The sequence below is a fragment of the Pelophylax lessonae genome (genome assembly GCF_965119305.1).
Source record: "Pelophylax lessonae genome assembly, chromosome: 1".
In the NCBI taxonomy this organism is placed as follows: Eukaryota; Metazoa; Chordata; class Amphibia; order Anura; family Ranidae; genus Pelophylax; species Pelophylax lessonae.
The window spans coordinates 33,143,461-33,169,197 of record NC_138768.1 but is presented as its reverse complement, the minus strand read 5'-3'; the positions used below and the strand labels follow the sequence as shown (position 1 = coordinate 33,169,197).

Genomic DNA, 25,737 nt, shown 5'->3' with positions numbered 1-25,737 from the left:
CACTCAATATGTGTCTATAGGATATATATTTTTATATATATATATATATATATATATATATATATATATATATATGTATGTACAATAAAGAGAGTCATTTTATCATAATTGTGTGATATTTGTGATTTTCCTCTTCCCATTTGCCCATATAAAGCCCCATCTTTTTCTTCGTTTTTTAGTTACAATTATCACAGAGGTATGGGCTAATTATCACGGTAATTTATACTTTTAAGCACTTAAGCCCCGGAAGATTTTACCCCCTTCCTGACCAGGGGGTATTTTGTGATTCGGCACTGCGTGAATTTAACGGACAATTGCGCGGTCGTGCAACGCTGTACCTAAACTAATTTGATGTCCTTTTTTTTCCCACAAACAGAGCTTTCTTTTGGTGGTATTTGATCACCTGTGCGATTTTTTTTTTGATTATGCGCTATAATCAAAAAAAGAGCGTCAATTTTGCAAAAATAACAATATTTTTCACATTTTTTTATATGAAATTCTCCCCAAAAAAAATGTAAAAATCAAAATTTTTTTACATTTTTGGCCAATTTGTTTTCTGCTACATATGTTTGGTAAAAAAAATCACAATAAGCGTATTTTGATTGGTTTGCGTAAAAGTTATTGCGTTTACTAACTAAGGGAAAGATTTTTGTCATTTTTGTTGTTTTTTTTTTTTAACGAGTAATGGTGGCGATCTGCAATTTTTTTATTTTTTTTTTTTGTGGGACTGCGACATTGCGGCGGACAGATCGGACCTTTGACTGACATTTTTGACACTTTTGGGGGTACCAGTGACATTACTTCAGTAATCATCAGTGCTATACATATGCACTGTTACTGTAATAATGACACTAGCAGGGAAGGGGTTAACTTCATTGGAGAGGGAGGGGTTAAGTGTGTCCCTAGGGGCGTGCTTCTAACTGTGCAGGGATGTGGCTGTGTGTGTAACAGCAGAGATCAACGGTCCTACATAGCAGGACCGAGTGATCTGTGCTTTTACACAGGGAAGAATGACAGGTGGCTTTGTTTACATTAGCCGCCTGCCTTTCTCCCTGCACAGCGGACGGTCGCCGAGTGACCGGCGGACATCGGGTCCACCGGTCACACGCACGGTGGTGTCCGTGAACGAGCCGGGGCGGGCGCTATTGGCTCCCTGGCTCATGACGTATATATACGTCACTTTGCCTGGCCGGGGCTGACCGCCGCCGTATATAGTCGTGCGGCAACCGGTTAAGTATTACTTTGGGGAGATGCAGACAAGAGTACTGCAATCACTGAGCAGCAAATTATATCACCTGGGATGTATTTCAGTTATCTTGCAAACCTGGCCTGTTAGTGCGTCCTGAGGACCGGAGTTGAGAAACACTGATCTAAAGACATCTGGATTCAACAATCATAGTTGGCACTGCCAGGTCTCCCTCCCCAATCACTTTTGAACTCTTCCATTATTTAAGTTATAAACACGTGGCCACTCACTAAGACTAGAGGAAAGGCGGTTTAACCTTAAAATGCGTAAGAGGTTCTTCACTGTAAGAGCAGTAAGGATGTGGAATTCTCTTCCACAACCAGTGGTATCAGCAGGGAGCATTGATAGTTTAAAAAACTATTAGATGGGCACCTTAGAGACCACAACATACAGGGGTATACAATGTACAACATACAGGGGTATACAATGTACAACATACAGGGGTATACAACGTACAACATACAGGGGTATACAATGTACAACTTACAGGGGTATACAATGTACAACATACAGGGGTATACAATGTAAAACATACAGGGGTATACAATGTACAACATACAGGGGTATACAATGTACAACATACAGGGGTATACAATGTACAACATACAGGGGTATACAATGTATAACATACAGGGGTATACAATGTACAACATACAGGGGTATACAATGTACAACATACAGGGGTATACAATGTACAACATACAGGGGTATACAATGTACAACATACAGGGGTATACAATGTACAGCATACAGGGGTATACAATGTACAGCATACAGGGGTATACAATGTACAACATACAGGGGTATACAATGTACAACATACAGGGGTATACAATGTACAACATACAGGGGTATACAACGTACAACATACAGGGGTATACAATGTACAACTTACAGGGGTATACAATGTACAACATACAGGGGTATACAATGTACAACATACAGGGGTATACAATGTACAACATACAGGGGTATACAATGTACAACATACAGGGTTATACAATGTACAACATACAGGGGTATACAATGTACAACATACAGGGGTATACAATGTACAGCATACAGGGGTATACAATGTACAGCATACAGGGGTATACAATGTACAACATACAGGGGTATACAATGTACAACATACAGGGGTATACAATGTACAGCATACAGGGGTATACAATGTACAGCATACAGGGGTATACAATGTACAACATACGGGGGTATACAATGTACAACATACAGGGGTATACAATGTACAACATACGGGGGTATACAACGTACAACATACAGGGGTATACAATGTACAACTTACAGGGGTATACAATGTACAACATACAGGGGTATACAATGTACAACATACAGGGGTATACAATGTACAACATACAGGGGTATACAATGTACAACATACAGGGTTATACAATGTACAACATACAGGGGTATACAATGTACAACATACAGGGGTATACAATGTACAGCATACAGGGGTATACAATGTACAGCATACAGGGGTATACAATGTACAACATACGGGGGTATACAATGTACAACATACAGGGGTATACAATGTACAACATACGGGGGTATACAATGTACAACATACAGGGGTATACAATGTACGATTAACAGCAAACACAAGCGCGCATCATAGGTTGAACTGGATGGACTGATGTCTTTTTTCAACCTTGCTAACTATGTAACTATGATGGATTTTATCTTTTTTTCCACGTAGACCTGCAATGCTCGGTCCCGCTACTTCGCCTTTTAGTGTCCTCCATAGTGTTGCCATCAAAGTAGTTGGATAAGTAGGTCACGGTGTCCTGATCATCCCTGGCCTCCTGCCTTCTCCTGTATTATCACCTCATCACAGGTGAGAATGAGCTTCTCCTGCCAGTTCAGAGCCTCGTGTCGGCTGTTGCGATGCGGCTGCGTTTAATGTCAAGCAGAGCGCCGTATATGGACGCACACAGCGGCATGCTGGGAAAGGGGGCGCTGTGTATCTGACATGTCCCCGCCATAACTCCATTAACCTTTCATCACACAGCCGGTCTCCATACAAAGCTCATAGGGAGAGATATTGATCACACCGGAGTCTGATGTTCTCTCCAGATGCATCCTAATGATCTTCTGCTGATTAACAAAATGCGCGTCTTTGCCGAGTAATTTCGACTTCGCTTGTCCAGAGTGGAAGTTTACCGAAAAGTGATTTTTTTTTTTGTTGAATAATATTCATTAACCACTTCCCAACCACCTGCCGCCTTTTTACTGCGGCAGGGTGGCTCTCCTGCGCAAACCGACGTAGATCTACATTGGTTGCGTGCGGGAAGCTAGGGGGTGAGGGCGCTCCCGCCCCCCACTTGACAGCGGGGAAGCCGGTGCACGGGGCAGGCGGCTCCGATTGCCGCCTGACACACCCGATTGCTCCCCGCTGAGAGAGGACCTTGACCGTCCTTCTCCCTGGAATGATCACAGAGCGCCTGTGATCCTTCTATATAGGATCACATGTCTCTATGGTCATCTTGGAAGCCACGCCCCCCACAGTTAGAATCACTCCCCTAGGGTCACATTTAACCCCTTGATCACCTATACCAGTGATGGTGAACCTTGGCACCCCAGATATTTTGGAACTACATTTCCCATGATGTTCATGCACTCTGCAGTGTAATTGAGCATCATGGGAAATGTAGTTCCAAAACATCTAGGGTGCCCAAGGTTCGCCATCACTGACCTTTACTGTTAACCCCTTCCCTGCCAGTGTCATTATTACAGTAACCATGCATATTTTTAGCACTGATTACTGTAGTAATGTCACTGGTCCCCCCAAAAGTGTCAAAAATGTCAGTTAGGGGTCCGATCTGTCCGCTGCCATGTCGCGGTCCTGCAAATAAATCGCAGATCGCCGCCATTACTAGTTAAAAAAAAAAAAAAACACTAAAAAATTACATAAATCTTTATCGTAGTTAGTAGATGCGATAACTTTTGCACAAACCAATCAAAATACGCTTATTGCGATTTTTTTTTTTTTTTTTTACCAAAAATATGTAGCAGAAAACAAATTGGCCTAAAATGTTAAAAAAAAATTAATTTTTAAATTTTCTTTGGGGAATGTTGTATTGCAGAAAGTGAAAAATATTGTTTTTTTTTTTTTTTCAGAATTGTCGCTCTTTTTTTTTTTGTTTATAGCGCAAAAAAATAAAAATCGCACAGGTGATCAAATACCACCAAAAGAAAGCGTCGTGTAACCGTGCAATTGTCCGTTAAATTAACGCAGTGCCGAATCTCAAAATATGGCCTGGTCCTTAAGGGAGAAAATCTTGCGGTCCAGAACTGGTTAATGGCACTAACATGAGACAGACATTATGTAAAAAAAAAAAAAAAAAAAAAAAACATAATACACTCCCAAAAGGGCAACTATTAAAAATCCATATCAGACTTGAGTGATATTATTGGAGATATCACTGTGAACACCGATACATTTGTAGCAATTGATTGAGATACTGTCTTAACCACTTGCAGATTTACTGCGGCAGGGCGGAGCATAGATCTACGTGATTATGTGCATGTGATTAGACACAGTGGGAGGCAGACCGTGGGAGTAGCGGGCTCGATCGCTGCTGGCCTCCCATGATCTTCGGCTAGACTGACAGAAGAGCCGCCTGCCTATGTAAACAAAGCAGGCAGCTCTCCTGTCAGAGAAGAAGGGAAAGATCGTGTGATTCAGCTAAGCTGAATCACCGATCTCTCTCTGCCTCTGTCCAACCCATCCCCCCCACACAGTAATCACAAAAGGGAACACATGTAACCCCTTTGATCACCCCCAGTGTTAACCCCTTCCCAGCCAGTGTCATTTATACAGTAACAGTGCATATTATTATATAGGGTTGATATATCGCCGACAGTTTACGCAGCGCTTTACAACTTGAGGGTAGACAGTGCAAATACAATACACTTTAATACAGTAGGAATCAGAGGGCCCTGCTCAGTAGAGCTTACAATCTAAGAGGGAGGGTCAGGTAATAACTATGGGGGATGGGCTGAGGGAGAAAATAAAAGTACAGTTGTTAGGCGGATGCCAGATAGGTTTCTCTATATAGCAATGATTACTGTAATAATGTCACTGGTCCCCAACAAAATATCAGTTAGGGGTCCGGTCTGTCCGCCGCAATGACGCAGTCCCGCTAAAAATTGCTGATCTCCGCCATTACTAATAAAAAAAAAAAAAAGTCCAAAAATCTATCCCGTAGTTTGTAAACGCTATAGCTTTTGTGCAAACCAATTAAAATACGCTTTTTGGGATTTTTTTTTACCAAAAATATGTATCAGAATGCAATTTGGCCTAAAATGATAAAAAAAATTTGATTTTTAATTTTTTTTTTGGGAATGTCATATAGCAGAATGTGAAAAATATATATATTTTTTTTCAAAAAATAAAAATCGCACAGGTGATAAAATACCACCAAAAGAAAGCTCTATTTGTGCGGGGAAAAAAAAGACATCCATTTTTTTTTTTAGGTACAGCGTCGCGCGACTGTGATATTGTCCATTAAAATAACGCAGTGCCGAATCGCGAAAAATGGCCTGGTCATTAAGGGGGCAAAATCTTTCCGGTCCAGAAGTGGTTAATATACGCTTTTTGAGATTTTTTTTTACCAAAAATATGTAGAAAATACAAGTTGGCCTAAAAAAAATGTGATTTTTAAAAATATTTTTTATTGTGGCTGACTGTGTTTTGATGGGAGTTTGTTCTTCTGGGGGTGTTACTCATGCTATTTGGTTGTCTATTCTTATCTGCAAATGAGTATGTTTTGTGAAGCCTGTAAGTTCTTGTTTTCGTTGATAAACTTTTGTTTCTGATTTAAAAAAATAAATAAATAATAATAATTTTTATTGGAAATGTTTTTAGAAAGTAAAAAATATTGCGTTTTTTGAAAAAATTGTCGCTCTTTTTTTGTTTATAGCGCAAAATCTAAAAACCACACAGGTGATCAAATACCACCAAAAGAAAGCTCTGTTTGTGGGGAAAAAGAACATCAATTTTATTTGGGTACAGTGTTGCACTTGTCAGTTAAAGCAACGCAGAGCCGAATCACAAAAATTGGCCTGGTCATTAAGGGGTAAAACCTTCCAGAGCTGAAGTGGTTAATTGCTGGTCGACGCGTTTCTCTCTATGCTTCTTCAGGACCAACGATAGGTGTGTCACAATCTAGTAATATGCACAAACGTGTCAGAGGTATAACTATGTGGTATATTTGGGGGGGGGAGAAGACCAGCAACTCGCTCTCATCTATTGCTGGAATCACTAAAGTTCTGCTTTGATGTTCCTTGGTATTTTCCTGCAAAGTGAATGGGAAGTGCTCTTTGCTGGGAGGCTTCCTGTTCATTCACAAACTGAAGCTAGGAATTTAAAGCGGAAATCCACCCAAAAGGGGAAGTTCCGCTTTAAGGACTCGTTCCCGGATCCTCTTGCACAATTACCACTTTTCAGGAGCTGTGGGGGGGGGTCGGGTACCCGATTTTGTCAGGTGCCAGCTCCCACTTCCCTTCCCAGCGCCATGGTGCTGGTAACAGTAGTTCTTCTTCCTCTCTCCCCCCTGCAGTCTTCCCGGACACTGACAGGTCTCAGAAGACCGCATACACCAATGTAGGATGTGCCGCGTGACTCGCGCATGCGCAGTGCGTGCCCGGTTGCGAAGCTGTCACAGCTGGGTGCCCATAGTGAGGATACCGGCGCTGCCGAGGGAGGACAGAGGTGGAAGACGGCTGTGGTGAGCTCACCGCTGGACCGTGGGACAGGTGATTGTCTGTTATTTTAAAAGTCCGCATCTACAAAAGGTGTAGACTTTTATTTTTTTATGGGTGCCTGGAGTTCCTCTTTAAGTTAAGAATGAACACAGGAGTGGTTGGTACAGATCACTCACTGTGTTTATTCATCCATCCTGAAACATCCTCTCGCAGCAGCCAGTGGAAGAGGAGGGAAGCTGACAGCCAGGGCCATTGATAAGGCAGTACAGTGGGCCCTCCTGTACTGGGCCTGGGCACCTTCAGTTCAAACGGGGGGCCCGGACACCTGCTGAGCAGGAGGGCCGACTGTACCGTCTTATTGCAGCCACCAATCCTCTTCTGTCTTCTCCTGCAGTGCTGGCAGCTTCTCTTCCTCCCACCGGCTGCACTGCAGGGGATTGGTCCTAGCACATGCGCCGGTTCCATCTGCTGTCCAGGGCCCTCCTTTGCCCCTTTCCCCCGCAGCACTTCTGGCTTCCCTCTGCTTCTCTCCCGCTGGCAGCTACTGGGGGGACAAAGAGAGATGTTTTAAGATTGATAGTGGGGGAATGAACCGGTAAGTGTCATTTTCTGGCCCCTTCCTTTCCAGAATGAACACAGTGAGCGATCTGTGCCAATCACCGCTGTGTCCATTTATCACGGAAGCATAGTAAACTATTTGCTATGCTTCAGTTTGTGAATGAGCCAGAAGCCTCAGAACATTGCCTATTCGTTCATCTGTGCTGCTGAAGCTGCAAAGAAAGGGACTGATAAATCGATGTCCTCTGTCACCATAGACTGGGAAGAGGGGGCCCCAGCAGCTAGGCTGTATGTGGCCCTGTGATTTCTAACAGCAGCCCTGCTGACAGCACTGCATGGGAGAGATGGGGGACGCCAGGAAGCTGGGGGAATCGGCTCTGCACACAGTGATTAGGGTGTGCCCAGGCACACCCAGCACCCCCTGTGCGCACAAACAAAAAACAAAGAAAGGGCGCACCTGCCTAGCGCATTATCCTCAATAGAGATTTATTGATAGCAGATAAAAATATATCTACTCACAAACATATGTTGTAAGCCAGCATGTCAGATTCAGATAAAGGAGTCCATTACACAGTCCACAGTCTTAATGAAATAGCGGATAGCGCGTTTCGAGGCTTCGCCTCTTCATCAGAGCCCCCTGTGCGCACGCCTATGAGAAGAATATTTGCCTTTGGCAGGATCAGCCAGCCCCACGCTTACATTTTTACGCCAAGATGAATATTTTTAAGTAACCAGATGGACTTTAGTGGCACAACATAGTTTACCAACCAACCATAATTTTTGTAAAAAATATAAATTTTTAATAATTACAGTTTAAAATCTTCAAAAGACGACATACAATATACATACAAAAAATGTTTTTTGACAATACATTGAACCTTATCTAAAATAGAACAACCCTGGGAAACACCTTAATAGGTCGATGCAGACAGAGGAGGTCACTCTCAGGCCTGAGGAATGCCCCAACCCCTAACCAGGAGCATACAATGATGGTAGATGCCGACATCGACAAGGTGCCCTCAATTATGACACTTGGTTCTATATGTTTCGCGCCCTAGCGCTTCTTCAGGAACATTCTACATGTTTTGTGCCCTAGCGCTTCTTCAGGAACATTCTACATGTTTTGCATCCTAGCGCTTCCTCAGGAACATTCTACACGTTTTGTGCCCTAGCGCTTCTTCAGGAACATTCTACACGTTTTGTGCCCTAGCGCTTGTTCAGGAACATTCTACACGTTTTGTGCCCTAGCGCTTCTTCAGGAACATTCTACACGTTTTGTGCCCTAGCGCTTCTTCAGGAACATTCTACACGTTTTGTGCCCTAGCGCTTCTTCAGGAACATTCTACATGTTTCGCACCCTAGCGCTTCTTCAGGAACATTCTACACGTTTTGTGCCCTAGTGCTTCTTCAGAACCATTCTACACGTTTTGCACCCTAGCGCTTCTTCAGGAACATTCTACACGTTTTGTGTCCTAGCGCTTCTTCAGGAACATTCTACACGTTTTGTGCCCTAGCGCTTCTTCAGGAACATTCTACACGTTTTGTGCCCTAGCGCTTCTTCAGGAACATTCTACACGTTTTGTGCCCTAGCGCTTCTTCAGGAACATTCTACACGTTTTGTGCCCTAGCGCTTCTTCAGGAACATTCTACACGTTTTGTGCCCTAGCACTTCTTCAGGAACATGTCAGTTTTGGGCCAATCAATATCCTCATCATATAAAAATAGATTAATCAAAAAAGTAATGCATCAGATTAAGCGGGGATAGCTGAAAACGTCAGGATCTACGCCAAGATGATCGGAATTCTGGTTGCCTAGTAAACGTTTTTTATTCAATTTATTTTTCGGGTCCTTAAGTCCTCCAGAAAAAAATTGTCTCCTCTTAAATGCTCTTTTCTTCTTCCATTACCCAAATTGCACTTTTTCTCATCCACTTGATCTTTAAAATCTTGCAGAGCCGGGAAGATTAATGTCAAAATCTTTTGGAGTGTCCTTTTCCGAACGGTTGCGTCACCCTGACAGGTGTGCTCCTAAAACAAGAGGTTGTGGTCCCTCCCGTCTTTAATGAACGGCTCGTTGAATGTGTCAGTTTCGGTGATTAATGGGAGATGTAAATGGCGAGATCTCTCCTGAGGATCACACCTGACTCCTTCACTCTTATAGCTTCATTTCTGTTGCTCAGCAACGCGGCGTGAAGTTATCCTGGGAAGGGGATACCGATCCGACCGCGAGGACCCACACCAGCCTGGTAAAAAAAGCTTCATGACAAACGGCTCCATCACTTTGTACCCAGCGAGGAATGTAGGCAAGATGACTCACAGCGCGATAGAAAATTCCCCTGCGTGTTCCGCCCTGCCAGCCAACAAAGGGAACCAAAATCATTTCTTTGTTGTAATAAAAAACAGAGTTCTCTGTTGCATTCTTTTTTTTTTTTTTTTTAACGGAGGCACTGATATTCCCTGCAAGGATCCATTTCAAGGGTATTAGAAAGAAAAAGCTGTATGTTCAACTATAATGACAGAATCTAAACGTGTAAATCAGCGCAACCACAATCCAAACCCTAAACTTTAAGCAAGATGTAAGCGGCTGCCGACACCAAAAATGCTTTCACTACATATAAATGTCATACTTCTTCCATAACAGAGCTGCGCCATTTAAATGTATTAAAAACACAAATTATAATATGTTCAACCGTGCATATCAATGATAAAATTGATAAATTAATTATTAAATAGTGTGTTAAACATATTATGTGATCACCAACATTAGTCCATTGCAACTGTCCCAGAAAAAAATGTGTAAAATAGCAAAAAAATTTGCAAAATCATAAAAGTGCAGGTGCCGCGTAAAAACAATCAGTGTAGGTCAAGGTGACGCCGATCCTTGCAATGTATTTGTCCCACACTCTATTGAATCTCAGATCCAAGCTCTGCAGAACAGGACACTTATACATTTTATACTGTATTAGAGTATAACCCCCGTGGTGCAGGCCCCTTATACCCCTTGTTCTTGTTTGTAGTGTAACCCCTGCAGTACCGGACACTTATACCTTCTGTTCTCTGTTAGAGGGTAAACCTTATAGTATAGAACAGTGTTTCTCAACCTTTTTCCAGTCGGGGCGCCCTTGAATAGTGTTTTCAGTCTTGAGGCACCCCTGTCCTAGGCTTGGTTCACATTACTGTATGTCGCAGAACACGTGCAAAATGGCGTTCGTTCCTGACACAAAGACAAATGCTCTGATGTTTAGGGGTGCCATTCATTCTTAGTGGTAGCCCACACATTGGCAAATGTGGGGTTGCTTTTGGTGCGGCGCAATTTTAAAAAATTGGTCAGGGACTTCTTTCCCTGCATTTCTGCGGGTAGGGTCAGGATTAAAAGTAACATACATATACACACATACAGACACATGCACACACACATATAGAAACATGTATATATGCACACATACAGGCACTTACACATGTTCACACATACAAACACATGTACAAACAAACACACACATTACAGACACATGTATATATGCACACATACAGGCACGTACACATGTAGACACATACAAACACATGTACAAACACACACATTACAGACACATGTATATATGCACACATACAGGCACGTACACATGTAGACACATACAAACACATGTACAAACACACACATACAGACACATGTATATATGCACACATACACACACTCAAGTACACACATACACACACAAATACAGACACATGTACACACACACAGACATGCACACATGTACACATAAATAAATATATATATATATATACTCATACACACACACATGTACATGTACATATACACACACACACACACACACACACGTATAAAGCCCTTTTAAAATGTTTTAGCACAGTACCTTTCCTCATTCTGCCGGTTACTGTACTGGAAAGCAGAGAGCACAACACACTCCACCCTCCCATTACTTTCACTTTGCTGAGGCTGATAGAGCTTCCTCACAGTGCCAATGTACAGTTCGGCAGGGGATGGGGAGATTGGGCTCATCTGACAGCCCTTCTGTCCCATGATCCCGCGGCACACCTGAGGACCTCTGGCGGCACACCAGTGTGCCGCGGCACACTGGTTGAGAAAGGCTGGTATAGAACTTTCATACCTCTTGTTCTCTAGTAGAGTGTAAGCTCTGCAGGACAGGACCCTTATACCTCCTGTTCTCTATTAGACTGTAAGCTCTGCAGTACCGGACCGTTACACCTCCTGTTCTCTATTAGAGTATAAACCTTATGGTATGGAACTTTCATACCTCTAGTTCTCTAGTAGAGTGTAAGCTCTGCAGTACAGGATCCTTACACCTCCTGTTCTCTATTAGACTGTAAGCTCTGCAGTATGGGACCCTTACACCTGTTCTCTTTTAGAGTATAAACCTTATGGTATAGAACTTTCATACCTCTAGTTCTCTAGTAGAGTGTAAGCTCTGCAGTATGGGACCTTTATACCTCTAGTTCTCTATTAGACTGTAAGCTCTGCAGTACGGGACCCTTACATCTCGTGTTCTCTATTAGAGTATAAACCTTATGGTATAGAACTTTCATACCTCTAGTTCTCTAGTAGAGTGTAAGCTCTGCAGTACAGGATCCCTATACCTCCGGTTCTGTATTGGAGCACAACCCCTGTGGTGCAGCTCCCTCGTATTTCTTTAGGATCCTAAAGACCTGACAGCGCTGAGAAGTTGGGGTAAATGATTACTATGCAGGTGGTGTGAGTTTCCTGATGATCCCGATTGGCTCTTCTCTAACGCACTGAATGTTCTGGTCTTTTTTTTTTTTTTATTCTGTAATCTTGTAAAATCTGACAATTCTCTAAACACGAGTTGAAAGAACGGCTTGCGTAAGAAGTTGTTGTGGCTTGTTTTTAGTTGGGAATTTAATTAGCATATTTTATTTCGGTGTCTGCGTGATTCCACCGGCTTAGAAGCCAAATCCCCCCCGGACCAGGCGATGAGAACGGCGTCTGATCACCCGCCGCACTCAGAAACCCGCGAGCTGTTAGTAACCAAAGTGATTGCCTGCTGTTGATAGAAGCGCGGGGCTCGGGGTCTGCTGGGGCGCCACGCTTGGATGCTGACATGCTTGTACAAGACCTCAATATCTATTGTTAACCTTCCACTCCTGCCAAAACTTTTAGAAATCTTTTTTTTTTTTTTTTTTTTTTCAACTGGACAGGAAGTGAGAAGAAGGGAACACGGAGAAGAATAAATCTTTCAGTCAAGGGTCCGATCTGTCAGCCCCAATGTCGCAGTACTGCAAAAAAAATTGCAGATCGCTGCCATTACGCGTTACAAAAAAAAAAAACAACAAAAATGACAAAAATCTTTCCCTTTGTTAGTAAACGCAATAACTTTTGCGCAAACCAATAAAAATACGCTTTTTGCGATTTTTTTTTTTTTTTTTTTAACCAAACATATGTAGCATAAAACAAATTGGCCGAAAATGTTAAAAAATTTTGATTTTTACATTTTTTTTTTTTTTTTGGGAATTTCATATAAAAAAATGTGAAAAATGTTGTTATTTTTGCAAAATTGACGCTATTTTTTGTTTATAGCGCATGATCAAAAAATCGCACGGGTGATCAAATACCACCAAAAGAAAGCTATGTTTGTGGGGGGAAAAAGGACGTCAAATTCGTTTAGGTACAGCGTCGCACGACCGCGCAATTGTCCGTTAAAGTCACGCAGTGCCGAATCGCAAAATACCCCCTGGTCAGGAAGGGGCTTAAGTGGTTAAGGCTCCGTTCACATGTAGGCGTTTTGGGGCGTTTTTGGGGCGTTTTTCTGCTCTAGGATCAGCTCTCAAAACGCCCAACAAGACAAATCCTATTCATTTCAATGGCCCCTGTTCACATCTGAGCGTTTTGACGCTGTATACAAAACGCCCAACGCTCAAAAAAGTACATGAGCTTCTTTTTGGGCAGATTACAGGCGTTTTCCATTGATCTCTATTCAATCTAAAAACGCCTGCACAAAAATCGCGGTAAAAAACGCCGCAAAAATCGCGGTAAAAAACGCGCGAAAAACGCTACGCTCAGGTGTGAATGTAGCCTAAAGGTCCCTTTTTTTTTTTTTCATTTTATTATTTATTTATTTTTATTTTTTTCATCTTTTAGTGTACTTGTGAGATTTGAGGACTTTTTGATCTCACAAAAAAGAGGTCCTGTCATGCCTATTTCTATTACAGGGAATGTTTACATTCCTTGTAATAGGAATAAAAATGATCAAATTTTTTTTTTTTTAGTAAATGGTGTAAAAATAAAAAAAATAAATAAAATAGTAAAAAAATGAATAAAAAATTAAAGCGCCCTGTCCCCTTCAACTCGCGCACAGAAGCGAATGCATACGGAAACCCCCGCCCACATATGTAAACGGTGTTCAAACCACACATGTGAGGTATCACCGCGATCGTTAGAGTGAGAGCAATAATTTGAGCCCTAGACCTCCTCTGGAACTCTAAGATGGCAACCTGTAGACATTTTTAAAATGTCGCCTATGGGATTTTTAAGTACCAAAGTTTGTCGCCATTCCGTGAGCGTGCGCAATTTTGAAGCATGACATGTTGGGTATCTATTTACTCGGTGTAACATTATCTTTTACAATATGGAAAAAAAATTGGATTAACTTTATTGGATTCTTATTTTTTAATTAAAAAATGTGAATTTTTTTCAAAAAAATTGCGTTTGGAAGATCGCTGCGCAAATACGGTGTAATAAAAAATATTGCAATAATCTCCATTTTATTCTCTAGGGTCTCTGAAAAAAAAAATATGTAATGTTTGGGGGTTTTAAGTAGTTTTCTAGCAAAAAAAAAATGATTTTAACTTGTAAACCAGGCCTGGGGCTAAAGTGGTTAAATGGCAATTGCACCGTCATGCAACGCTGTGCCCAAATAACATTTATGTCATTTTTTTTCCCCACAAATAGAGCTTTTTTTGGTGGTGTTTGATCACCCTTTGCATTTTTTTAGTTTTTGCGTTCTAAACTAAAAAGGCCGACAATTTTGAAAAAACATTTTTTACTTTCTGCTATAAAACATATCCAATAAATTATTTTTTTTTTAAAAAATCGAATATCTTCATCATTTTAGGCCAATTTGTATTCTGCTACATATTTTTGGTAAAAAAAAAATCCCAATAAGCGTATACTGATTGGTTTGCACAAAAGTTTATATCGTCTACAAACATTGAGATATTTTTTTTTACTAGTAATGGCAGCGATCAGCGACTTTTAGCGGGACTGCGATATGGCGGGCAGGCATTCTGACACTAACTGACACCTTTTGGTTAGCTAAAAAATATGCACTGTCACTGTAATGACACTGGCTGGGAAAGGGTTATCTAACATCAGGGGAGATCAAAGGGTTAACTGTGTGCCTAACCAGTGTTTGTGTGTACTGTGAGAGGAGCTTTTACTAGGGGAAGAAATGGAATTTATTCCTTGCTTTGCAGGGACACAAACGCCATCCCTTCCCTCTTGTCAGAACGGCGATCTGCCTTGTTTACATAGGCAGATGGTAGAGGTGCGCCGAATGGAAATTTTGATGCCGAAACCGAAAATGCAGGATGCACTTGGCCAAAAAACGGAAACCAAAAATTACCATTTTTAAACAATATTTATATTTTTATATATAATTATATTATATTTGACATTTTAATTTAATATCAATTGAACCACTTTAAGACCGGAAGGATTTGCCCCCTTAATGACCAGGTCCTATTTTGCGATTCGGCACTGCGTTACTTTAATGGAAAATTGTGCGGTCGTGCGACACTATACCTAAATGAAATTTACGTCCTTTTTTTTCCCACAAATAGAGCTTTGATTTGGTGGTATTTGATCACCTGTGCGATTTTTTTTTTTTTTTTTTGCGTTATAAACAAAAAAAGCAACGATTTTGATAAAAAAAAAAAAACAATATTTTTCACATTCTGCTATATAACATTCCCAAAAAAAATAATTTAAAAATCACAATTTTTTAACATTTTAGGCCAATTTGTTTTCTGCCACATATTTATGGTAAAAAAAAATCGCAATAAGCGTATTTTGATTGGTTTGCGCAAAAGTTATCGCGTCTACTAACTACGGGAAAGATTTATGTCATTTTTATTTATTTTTTTTTTTTTTACTAGTAATGGCGGCGATCTGCGTTTTTTTGCGGGACTTCGACATTGTGGCGGACAGATCGGACCCCTGACTGACATTTTTGACACTTTTGGGGGGACCAGTGGCATTACTACAGTAATCAGTGCTAAAAATATGCACTGTTACTGTAATAATGACACTGGCAGTGAAGGGGTTAACAGTATGGGTGATCAAGGCGTTAAATGTGAGCCTAGAGGAGTGATTTTACCTGTGGGGGGAGGGACTTGTGAAATGACCATAGAGACCTGTGATCCTATATAGAAGGATCACAGGCACTCTGTGATTATTTCAGAAAGAAGAACGGTCAGTTGTGTTTACAACAGCTGACCGTTCTTCTCTCTCAGCTGGGAACGATCGCAGGTGTCAAGCGGCAATCAGAGCCACCTGACACCCACATCGGCTTACCCGCTGCCGAGTGGGGGCGGGAGCGACGCCACCGCCGGAGCGCACTCGCCCCCTAGCTTCCCCCACAACCGCTGTATCCCTACGTCGGTTTGCGCAGGAGAGCCACCGTGCCGCAGTAAATATGCGGCGGGTGGTCGGGAAGTGGTTAATAAAGGATATTGGGATTTTATACGATTTTGTCTGATACGAATATATTCTTGGGTCCTGAGGAAGCTCTGTTGAGCGAAAACACGTAGATCCGCAAGATGTGCTTTAGACAGATATTGTTATATTTATATGACTATATATATTTTTTTTGTTTGTTATATTCAATAAATATGTTTTATCCTTTTTTATAATTTTTGGTCTCTGTTGCTGATATATATATTTAAATCCCCATATCCAGTGTTTGGTAGATACACCCCCTTTTGGTCCTTTTCCCCTCCCCTTCCCTCCCACCACCCCTAATTAGTCGCCTACCTACCTGATTACACAACTATTTCATAATTATATTATATTTGACTTTTTAATCAATATCCATTTCGATGAATATGAATTTGTCGGCCATTATTGGCACCTTTAGCGCAAGAAAAGTTTAAGAAAAATGCATCCCTTTAAATTCTATGTATGGCTTCACACTGGTCCATTGCGCTTCCATTGTGTTAAAAATCCTTCTTGCTACATTTTTGGTCACCTATAAAAACCACCGCACCTCCCCGTTGAAATGCATTGAAAACGCAGCAGGAACGCATCATTAATGCACCTGTGTTATGTTTTTGATGTGGTTTTTGAGTAGCATGACCTATGAAAAACAAACCATAAGCACAGTAAAATCGCGGTAAATTCACCACAAATTCACGTGCGTTTTCGGCGCCATTATCGCCACCTCTTTCTCTTATCAGTAGAATGCCGATAACACCATTTTCAGCAGCCGAAATTTCGGTGCATCTCTAGCAGGTGGCAGTTCCGTGTCTCTGCCTGACAATCTGCGTGTGCCAGAGGACAAAGAGTGCCCAGCATCTGCCAATGAGCTTCCACTGTGTTTAATCACAGCGGAAGTCAGCCGCCGCCGGTGAGCATGCGCACCCCCTACCCAGAAGTGCGGGATCGCCTATATATACACGTGATCCGGTGCACAGCTGTTGCTTTGTAGCAGTAAAACTTCTGTAGGGCAGACGGCAGGTGGTTACCAATAGAGATACGTTTTCTCTAGATTGACTTCAAGCAAACGCATGCATATGCCCCCCTGCATGAAGTCCATGCACCAGCAGGCACTAATCTTAGCTGCGTCTTGCACCTAACTTGAAAGTTCGTTTTTTTTTTCTCTCTTACAGTGAGTGCCATAATTCTTCTGATCGGATCAAGGTTCGGGTCTGGGACGAGGATGACGATATTAAGTCACGGGTGAAGCAGAGGCTGAAGAGAGAATCGGACGACTTCCTTGGGCAGACGATTATTGAAGTGCGGACGCTGAGCGGGGAGATGGACGTTTGGTATAATCTAGGTGAGCTCCATCATACATTCTAATATATCTTCCCGGGTCACCATGGCTCCCTGTACCCTTCTATCTCTTATCTCACCCTTCTGTCTCTTATCTCACCCTTCTCTTTCTTATTTTACCCCTCTCTCTCTTATCTTACCCTTCTGTCTATTATTTTACCCTTCTGTCTCTTATTTTACCCCTCTCTCTCTTATCTTACCCTTCTCTCTCTTATCTTACCCTTCTATCTCTTATCTTACCCTTCTATCTCTTATCTTACCCTTCTATCTCTTATCTCACCCTTCTATCTCTTATCTTACCCTTCTATCTCTTATCTCACCCTTCTATCTCTTATCTTACCCTTCTATCTCTTATCTTACCCCTCTCTCTCTTATCTTACCCTTCTCTCTCTTATCTTACCCTTCTATCTCTTATCTTACCCTTCTATCTCTTATCTTACCCTTCTATCTCTTATCTCACCCTTCTATCTCTTATCTTACCCTTCTCTCTCTTATCTCACCCTTCTGTCTCTTATCTTACCCTTCTATCTCTTATCTTACCCTTCTCTCTCTTATCTCACCCTTCTCTCTCTTCTCTCACCCTTCTCTCTCTTATCTCACCCTTCTCTCTCTTCTCTCACCCTTCTCTCTCTTTATCTCACCCTTCTCTCTCTTATCTCACCCTTCTATCTCTTATCTTACCCTTCTATCTCTTATCCTACCCCTCCCTCTCTTATCTTACCCTTCTCTCTTATCTTACCCTTCTCTCTCTTATCTTACCCTTCTCTCTCTTATCTTACCCTTCTCTCTCTTATCTTACCCTTCTGTCTCTTATCGTACCCTTCTGTCTCGTATCTCACCCTTCTCTCTCTTATCGTACCCTTCTCTCTTATCTTACCCTTCTATCTCTTATCTCACCCTTCTATCTCTTATCCTACCCCTCCCTCTCTTATCTTACCCTTCTCCCATATCTTACCCTTCTCTCTTATCTTACCCTTCTCTCTCTTATTTTACCCTTCTATCTCTTATCTCACCCTTCTCTCTCTTATCTCACCCTTCTCTCTCTTATCTTACCCTTCTATCTCTTATCTTACCCTTCTATCTCTTATCTTACCCTTCTATCTCTTATCTCAACCTTCTCTCTCTTATCTCACCCTTCTCTCTCTTATCTTACCCTTCTATCTCTTATCTTATATTTTATTATTTTTTACATATATTTTTAGCAGGACTGTTGAGGGGCTTTGGAAAAATATCGGGGGTCTAAACAGACTCATGATGTCTCTCTTTTGAGACAGAGTAATGCGATTGAGGAGTAGCTCTGCACAGTATCCCTGCTCATTCACAATCAGAAGCATAGTAAACACAGTTTACTATGCTTTATTTAGGAATGAACACAGCCAGTGATCAGTACTGATCACTCACTGTGTTCAGTCAGAAAAGGAAGGGGCCGGTAAATAACATATGTCCCTGCTCTCTGTCCCTAAGTGTAATGTTCTGGTACCTCTGGTACCCTTATTCCACTTTTCTATTCAGTGTATGCGTCCCACCATTCTCTTCTGGTAAGTGCGCATACACCTTTAAGACCGATGCTGTCATCACTGAGCGCCGCAGAGCGGCTATTTCAACCGCCGGCGTTCTCACTCACATGTTCGTTCAACCTGCCTTGAAGCTCATATGCTTACAAGCGTACCTCGCTGTCGGAACCTCGCTGCTGATCCCTGTATCCCACTACCGGATCACTCGCTCATACCGGACCTCTCTACTACTGCTTGCTATTAGTGATAAGTACCCCGCAGGGGAATCCTCCATAACCTTCCTACTAAGCTTACACTATCTAGCTCTGCATATTAAGGACTGTAACTATCATCTGCACTATTGTTTAGATTGCTAGCTCTTGAGCCTACTAACATCTATCCTTGCACTGGGTTAGTCTCTCCTGTATGACATCTGCTGTCCTACCACCTACTACCATACATGATTGCTAAACCTATCTGCATCCTACTCGATACCATCTATACTCTCATGAACATTTCTCTCAAGTGCTGTTCACCTATTGTCACTGTTCATACCTGTCTCTTCAGCTCATCACCACTATGCTGCTATATACATCTATCACTCCAGGAAACATCTTATTGAGTGTGTATATTTGTATGCTGAATCAGACAGACCACAGTGATGAGTCTTGGGAGTTGGAATTGGTATTTCAACGTATCTCTACATGACTGCTGAGTGGAGTTTTTCTGCAGCTGCAAATCCATCTTGTTTCAGAAAACGCAGGAGCGTTACACTAAGATCCCTCTTAGCAGCCAGCAGTTGAGGAGAGGAGGGGGAAGCCTGCGGCAATGCAAGGAGTGTGGGGGGGGGGGGCAGCAACAGGATAAAGGAGAACCTGGACAGAAGCAGCAGCGACATTTGCAGGAACCATGCTCCTGTATTTTCCTTGCTGCGGCAGCTGAATGCCAGTGGCAGAGATAGGAGGAGAAGCTGCCTTCCAGCAACCATAAGAGGAAAATCCTGGGAATCAGTTCCTTGTAAATGCGGCCGCTGGTTCTACCCAGGTTCCCCTTCATTCTGCTGTCCAAACCTGCAGCTCTTCTGTCCAAGTTCTAGGGGTCAGCAACGAAGGGACTCTCAATCTACCTGTCACTTGCCATTAGATTGCGATCAATGGGTTGTCTACCCCATTTTGAAGCGTTGAGACATGATCTGTTTCTCCCGTATACATGTTGTGTGATGCTTTCAGTGTATTGCCCAAGTAGTTTTCAAGGAGGTACATATGGCCAAAACATAAATTGGCCATTCACTTTTTTTCTGTTCAGCCAACTAACAGATTTCCCCATCCAGACCTGTCAGAATAGAATGACATAGAACCACAGCTGTCTGATTACCCCGATCATAAGCTGCAGCTGCTGATCAAGAACCGTTTTTGTACATGTCCCCTTGAAAGAAGTCAGTTAAATGATCAACTTCTTTTGAGCTGGGATTGCTGCACACTGTTCGAAAATTCAGTTAGTCCCTGCTGTACTGGCCAAATTTCGATCAGTGTATGGCCAGCTTTGGAGAAAGTTAACCAGAAGAACAGGTGTCAGCCTTAGAAATTCAGAAAACAGTTTCTTGATGCTGAAAACCCCAAGAGACGGTCGCAGTTCGATCCATACACATCACAAGTCCATAAATTTCCCCGTCCTCTCTATACAGCTGTGGCCAAAGGTTTTGAGCATGACACCAATATTAATTTCTACAACGTTTGCTGCTTCAGTGGTTTTTGATCTTTTTGTCAGATGTTACTATGGGATACAAGCATTCCATAAGTGTCAAAGGCTTTTTTTGACAATTACATGAAGTTTATGGAAAGAGTCAAAATTTGCAGTGTTGTCCCTTCTTTTCCAGACCTCTGCAATTCACCCTGGCATGCTGTCAGTCAACGTCTGGGCCACATCCTGACTGATGGCCTTCCAATTCTTGTCTAATCAATGCTTGGAGCTTGCCAGAATTTGTGTTTTTTCTTTTTTTGTTCACCCACATCTCAAAGCGGAGTTCCGGGAACAAAAACAGTTTTTCAATAAACATACCCCCGGGACAGTCAGGGCTAGTACATTCCACAATGGATAGCCTCTGATCTGTCCCGGTTCGCACTTACCTGCAAGAAGAAATACTTACTTATAAAATTTCTCGTACAGCGTTGCCATCTCTGTTGTGGGCAGCTGAATCCTCTTCTGCATCATCTTCCGTGTCTTCTTCTCCCAGAATGCACCTGCACCGGCCCCTCTCGTCACTTCCGGTGCGGCGCCGCATTCCTCCACAGCTTCTGGGCATGCCCAGAAGCTGTTTAGCAGGGAATGCGGCGTCGCCCCCCGGAAGTGACGAGTGGGGCCGGTGCCGTCGCATTGATTCCTGGGAGCGATGACGTTCAGCTCCCAGGAATCATCGCAAAGAGGAAGTGACGGCGGAGCCGCGGCACAGAGGGAGGAAGTGCAGAATAGGTGAGTATTTTCTATATAAAATTACAAGGTGAGTAAAAAAAAAAAAATATGCCGAACTATCCAATTCCTTTTCAGGTGAAGAAGAGCCAACGGATGGGCTTAAAATCGATTAGGTCGATTTTGTGCCCGGAACTCCGCTTTAATGATTGACCTCAAAATCTCAACAGGATTAAGGTCTGGGAAGTTTCCTGGCCATGGACCCAAAATTTCCATGTTTTGTTCCCCAAGATTTAGTTATGACTTTTGCCTTCTGGCAAGGTGCTGCATCATGCTGGAAAAGGCATTGTTCCTCACCAAACTGTTCTTGTATGGTTGGGAGAAGTTGCTCTCGGAGGAGGTTTTTGTACCATTCTTTATTCATGGCTGTGTTCTTAGGCAAAACTGTGAGTGAGCCCACTCCCTTGGCTGAGAAGCAACCCCACACATGAATGGTCTCAGAATGTTTTACTGTTGGCATGACACAGGACTGATGGTAGCTCTCACCTTTTCTTCTTTAGGCAAGGTTTTTTCGGATGCCCCAAACAATTGGAAAGGGGATTGATCAGAGAAAAGGAATTTACCCCAGTCCTCAGCAGTCCAATTCCTGTACCTTTTGCAGAATATCAGTCTGTCCCTGATGTTTTTTCTGGAGAGAAGTGGCTTCTTTGCTGACCTTCTTGACACCAGGCCATCCTCCAAAAATCTTCTCACTGTGCGTGCCGATGGACTCACACCTGCCTGCTGCCATTCCTGAGCAAGCTCTGCACTGGTGGTGCCCCGATCCCTCAGCTGAAGCAACTGTAGGAGACGGTCCTGGCGCTTGCTGGACTTTCTGGGACGCCCTGAAGCCTTCTTCACAAATGCAGTGGAAATGTTTTTTATAGGATTAAGTTCCTTTTCACGACCAGCTTTGGCTTGAACAGGGAAATGTGAATTCAGTCTTTGCAACCATAAGGTTGAGTGATGGTCTGTCTAAGCCAGGGGTCTTTAAACTATGTGTAATTGTAAATTAAGTTGCGCTAAATATGATCAATGGAGGTATAAAGTCCACATAGTCCCAACAATAAAGGAAGATGACAAAATCCTGGATAAAATCCTGGACCAGACTCCCTTAAGGGTATAAGCTTACCAGATTGAGGTAAGATAGAAGCAGATGCTCTATGTAAATCTTGTCACCAGATCAAATATTCAACCAAGCCTGTATGGTGGTCAATGATTCGGGGGCCCGACCCTGGACTTGAACAACTGGTCCTCAGATGTATCCAAAAGTTCACCAACTTTTTAGTTCAAAATCCTGGATTTTATCCAGGATTTTGTCATCTTCCTTTATTGTTGGGACTATGTGGACTTTATACCTCCATTGATCATATTTAGCGCAACTTAATTTACAATTACACATAGTTTAAAGACCCCTGGCTTAGACAGACCATCACTTAACCTTATGGTTGCAAAGACTGAATTCACATTTCCCTGTTCAAGCCAAAGCTGGTCGTGAAAAGGAACTTAATCCATAAAAAACATTTCCACTGCATTTGTGAAGAAGGCTTCAGGGCGTCCCAGAAAGTCCAGCAAGCTGGTGACAAGATTTACATAGAGCATCTGCTTCTATCTTACCTCAATCTGGTAAGCTTATACCCTTAAGGGAGTCTGGTCCAGGATTTTATCCAGGATTTTGTCATCTTCATTTATTGTTGGGAGTATGTGGACTTTATACCTCCATTGATCATATTTAGCGCAACTTAATTTACAAATATTCATTAGGGTGTGGTCACACTGGAAGTTGCTGCTGTCTAATTTACTTCCTCTAGCGCGGTTAATCCCCCTTTACATACTGTCTTTAAACTATGGCCTTCCAGCTGTTCAGGAACTACAATTCCCATCATGCCTAGTCATGTCTGTGAATGTCAGAGTTTTACAATGCCTTATGGGATGTGTAGTTCCGCAACAGCTGGAGGGCCGTAGTTTGAGGATCCCTGCTCTAAGCCATCTGGAAATGGGGATATGAGAACCTGGGACTCCCTTTATTGGGAACCAGAATGGCGGCAGGACTAAAGTGGGATTGAAAGGGGATCCTTTGCCCTCCTCCTGAGCACCTGGAGGTAAAATGACTGGCAAACCTATATAATGTCAGGTTTTGTGCATTTATGAACTTTCAGCAGCAATACCTACACCTCAAAATCTTTTTCCAGCAGCTAACGGCAAATTTGAATCCAGGAAAAGATAAAAGTGACCTCTTGGGAGTAAAGTGTTGAAATGTATTTCTTTTATGGAAGTCAATCAGTTTTTTTTTTTTCTTTTATTATCGTAGGTTAGGAGACACTGATCAGTTGGTTAGGATAGGAGGGAACCATGTTTTGGCAGTTAGACCCTTCATATACCAAGCTCATTATTATTTCTCCCAAAAGGTGCATCCAGAAACCAAAAAGACACAGCCATCAAATAACTTTCCATATTGCCTAATAACTGCTGAATGGTTTGCTGTGCCCGGAGTGCTGCTTTAATTATGGGCTGTCAGCACATTCCTGGTTGACATTGTGGGTGCTGAGTCTCACGCTACAGCGTGTGTTTGAGTCATCCTGTCACCGGCAAACCTGATAATAAGAAACCATTCCCCGTCCCCGCACTATTATATACTACTATATCTGCTCATTAGGGAGCTTTATGTGGGAGCGCTCTGTGTTGTCATGTGCGCTCAGACACCCAGAATCCTCCGCTGCTGTCAGACGCTGCGTGTGCGCAATCGAAATGAGCTCTTCAACTTCCTAATGAGATGTTTTAGCTTCATGAATTTTTTCATCTCTGGAGCAAACACTAAATGTAATTATGCATATATTATTATTCCTCAGACTGAACCCTTGAATGGCCAAACTCGGATCTACTGCCGAATTTTCATTTTTGGATGTGCACCCCCTAATGCTTGAATTGGGCTTTTTCCTAAAATCCAGACTTTGTGCTGGGAACCATTCAGAGAGGTCCCAGATACAGAGCATTCTGGACCTTACCTGTGTTCCTGGCAATGAATGAAAACCATGTGTGGCTATTCTGTAAACTGTACCCACGTCTCAATCCTTTGTAGGGTTATTTCTACAGTGGAACAACCTTTAAAGTGGTTGTAAATGAAAAAATCCACTGTAAAGACAGGTCACTTTAATTCTGGCCTCCCGAGACACATAGACCTGCTTGTCTTTCTATCCCGACCCCTTGAAGGGACACTAAAGCCCTTTAAAAAATTCATATATATATATATATATATATATATATATATATATATATATATACTGTATATATATATATATATATATATATATATATATATCTCAAGCTCCAAATAAAAAGATGACATGTAGAACACATAGTTTGTTACAATAGTATCCTGTGCCCCCCTTCACATCACCCCTGTCCTGTGCCTCCCCACCCCCACAATAGTGTGCTTTGTCCCCCTTTGTATCATCCCCCCCACAATAGTGTCCTCTGCCCCCCCCCCCCCCATACAGTAGTGTTCTCTGGGCCCCCCATAGCAGTTGTTCTCTGCCCTCCTCCCTCACAGTAGAGTCCTGTACCCCCCAAACCAGTGTCCTCTGCCCCCCCTTCACATCACCCAACCCCCCCCCCCCCCAGTAGCATTGTTCTACCACCCACTGTAGTGTCCTCTGCCCCCCCAATAGCAGTGTCCTTTGCCCCCAAAAGACAGTGTTCTTTACCCCCCAGAAGGCAGTCCCTTTCACATCATCCTCCCCCACCCCTCCGACAAACTGACAGCGCTGTGTAGGTAGCACTGTCCTATCTGACAGCGTGAGTGCAGGTCGTCTCACAGTGTACTCGATAGAGGGCGGGAGCTGCCAGTGTTAACTTTCATACTAACAAGCTGGTGATTGGTTGCTAGGAATGTCTTGTGTCCTAACAACCAATCACCTGCTGGTTAGCTCGAAAGGTTAACTGAGGCAGTTTCCGCTCCCGCCCTCCATCCAGTACTGCGATACCTCCCGCTCTCTGCTCTGCAGTGAAAATGAGAGTGGCGGAGGCTGGGGGGAAGCAGGGCTATGTTCGCGATCTACCTGTCGGATGCCTGCAGTCCACCGGTAGACCATGATCAATAGCTTTCCAACCCCTGCTCTGTATAGATCTTTTATATAATTAGAGGGATCACCAGCAGGACGAAGGAGGACCTGATTCCTCTATATAGATCTTTAGTTATCACTAGAGTGGTCACCAGTA

General features: G+C 42.6%; 1 protein-coding gene across 1 annotated transcript in view; it reads left to right on the top strand.

Moving 5' to 3' along the window:
* The window catches only part of UNC13B (unc-13 homolog B), a 703,803-nt gene that overhangs the window by 522,066 nt on the left and 156,000 nt on the right, over positions 1-25,737 (top strand). Inside the window, exon 17 of the mRNA XM_082256386.1 lies at positions 17,416-17,585. Within this exon, the coding sequence (XP_082112512.1) occupies positions 17,416-17,585 (170 nt within the window). The remainder of the gene's footprint in view (positions 1-17,415; positions 17,586-25,737) is intronic.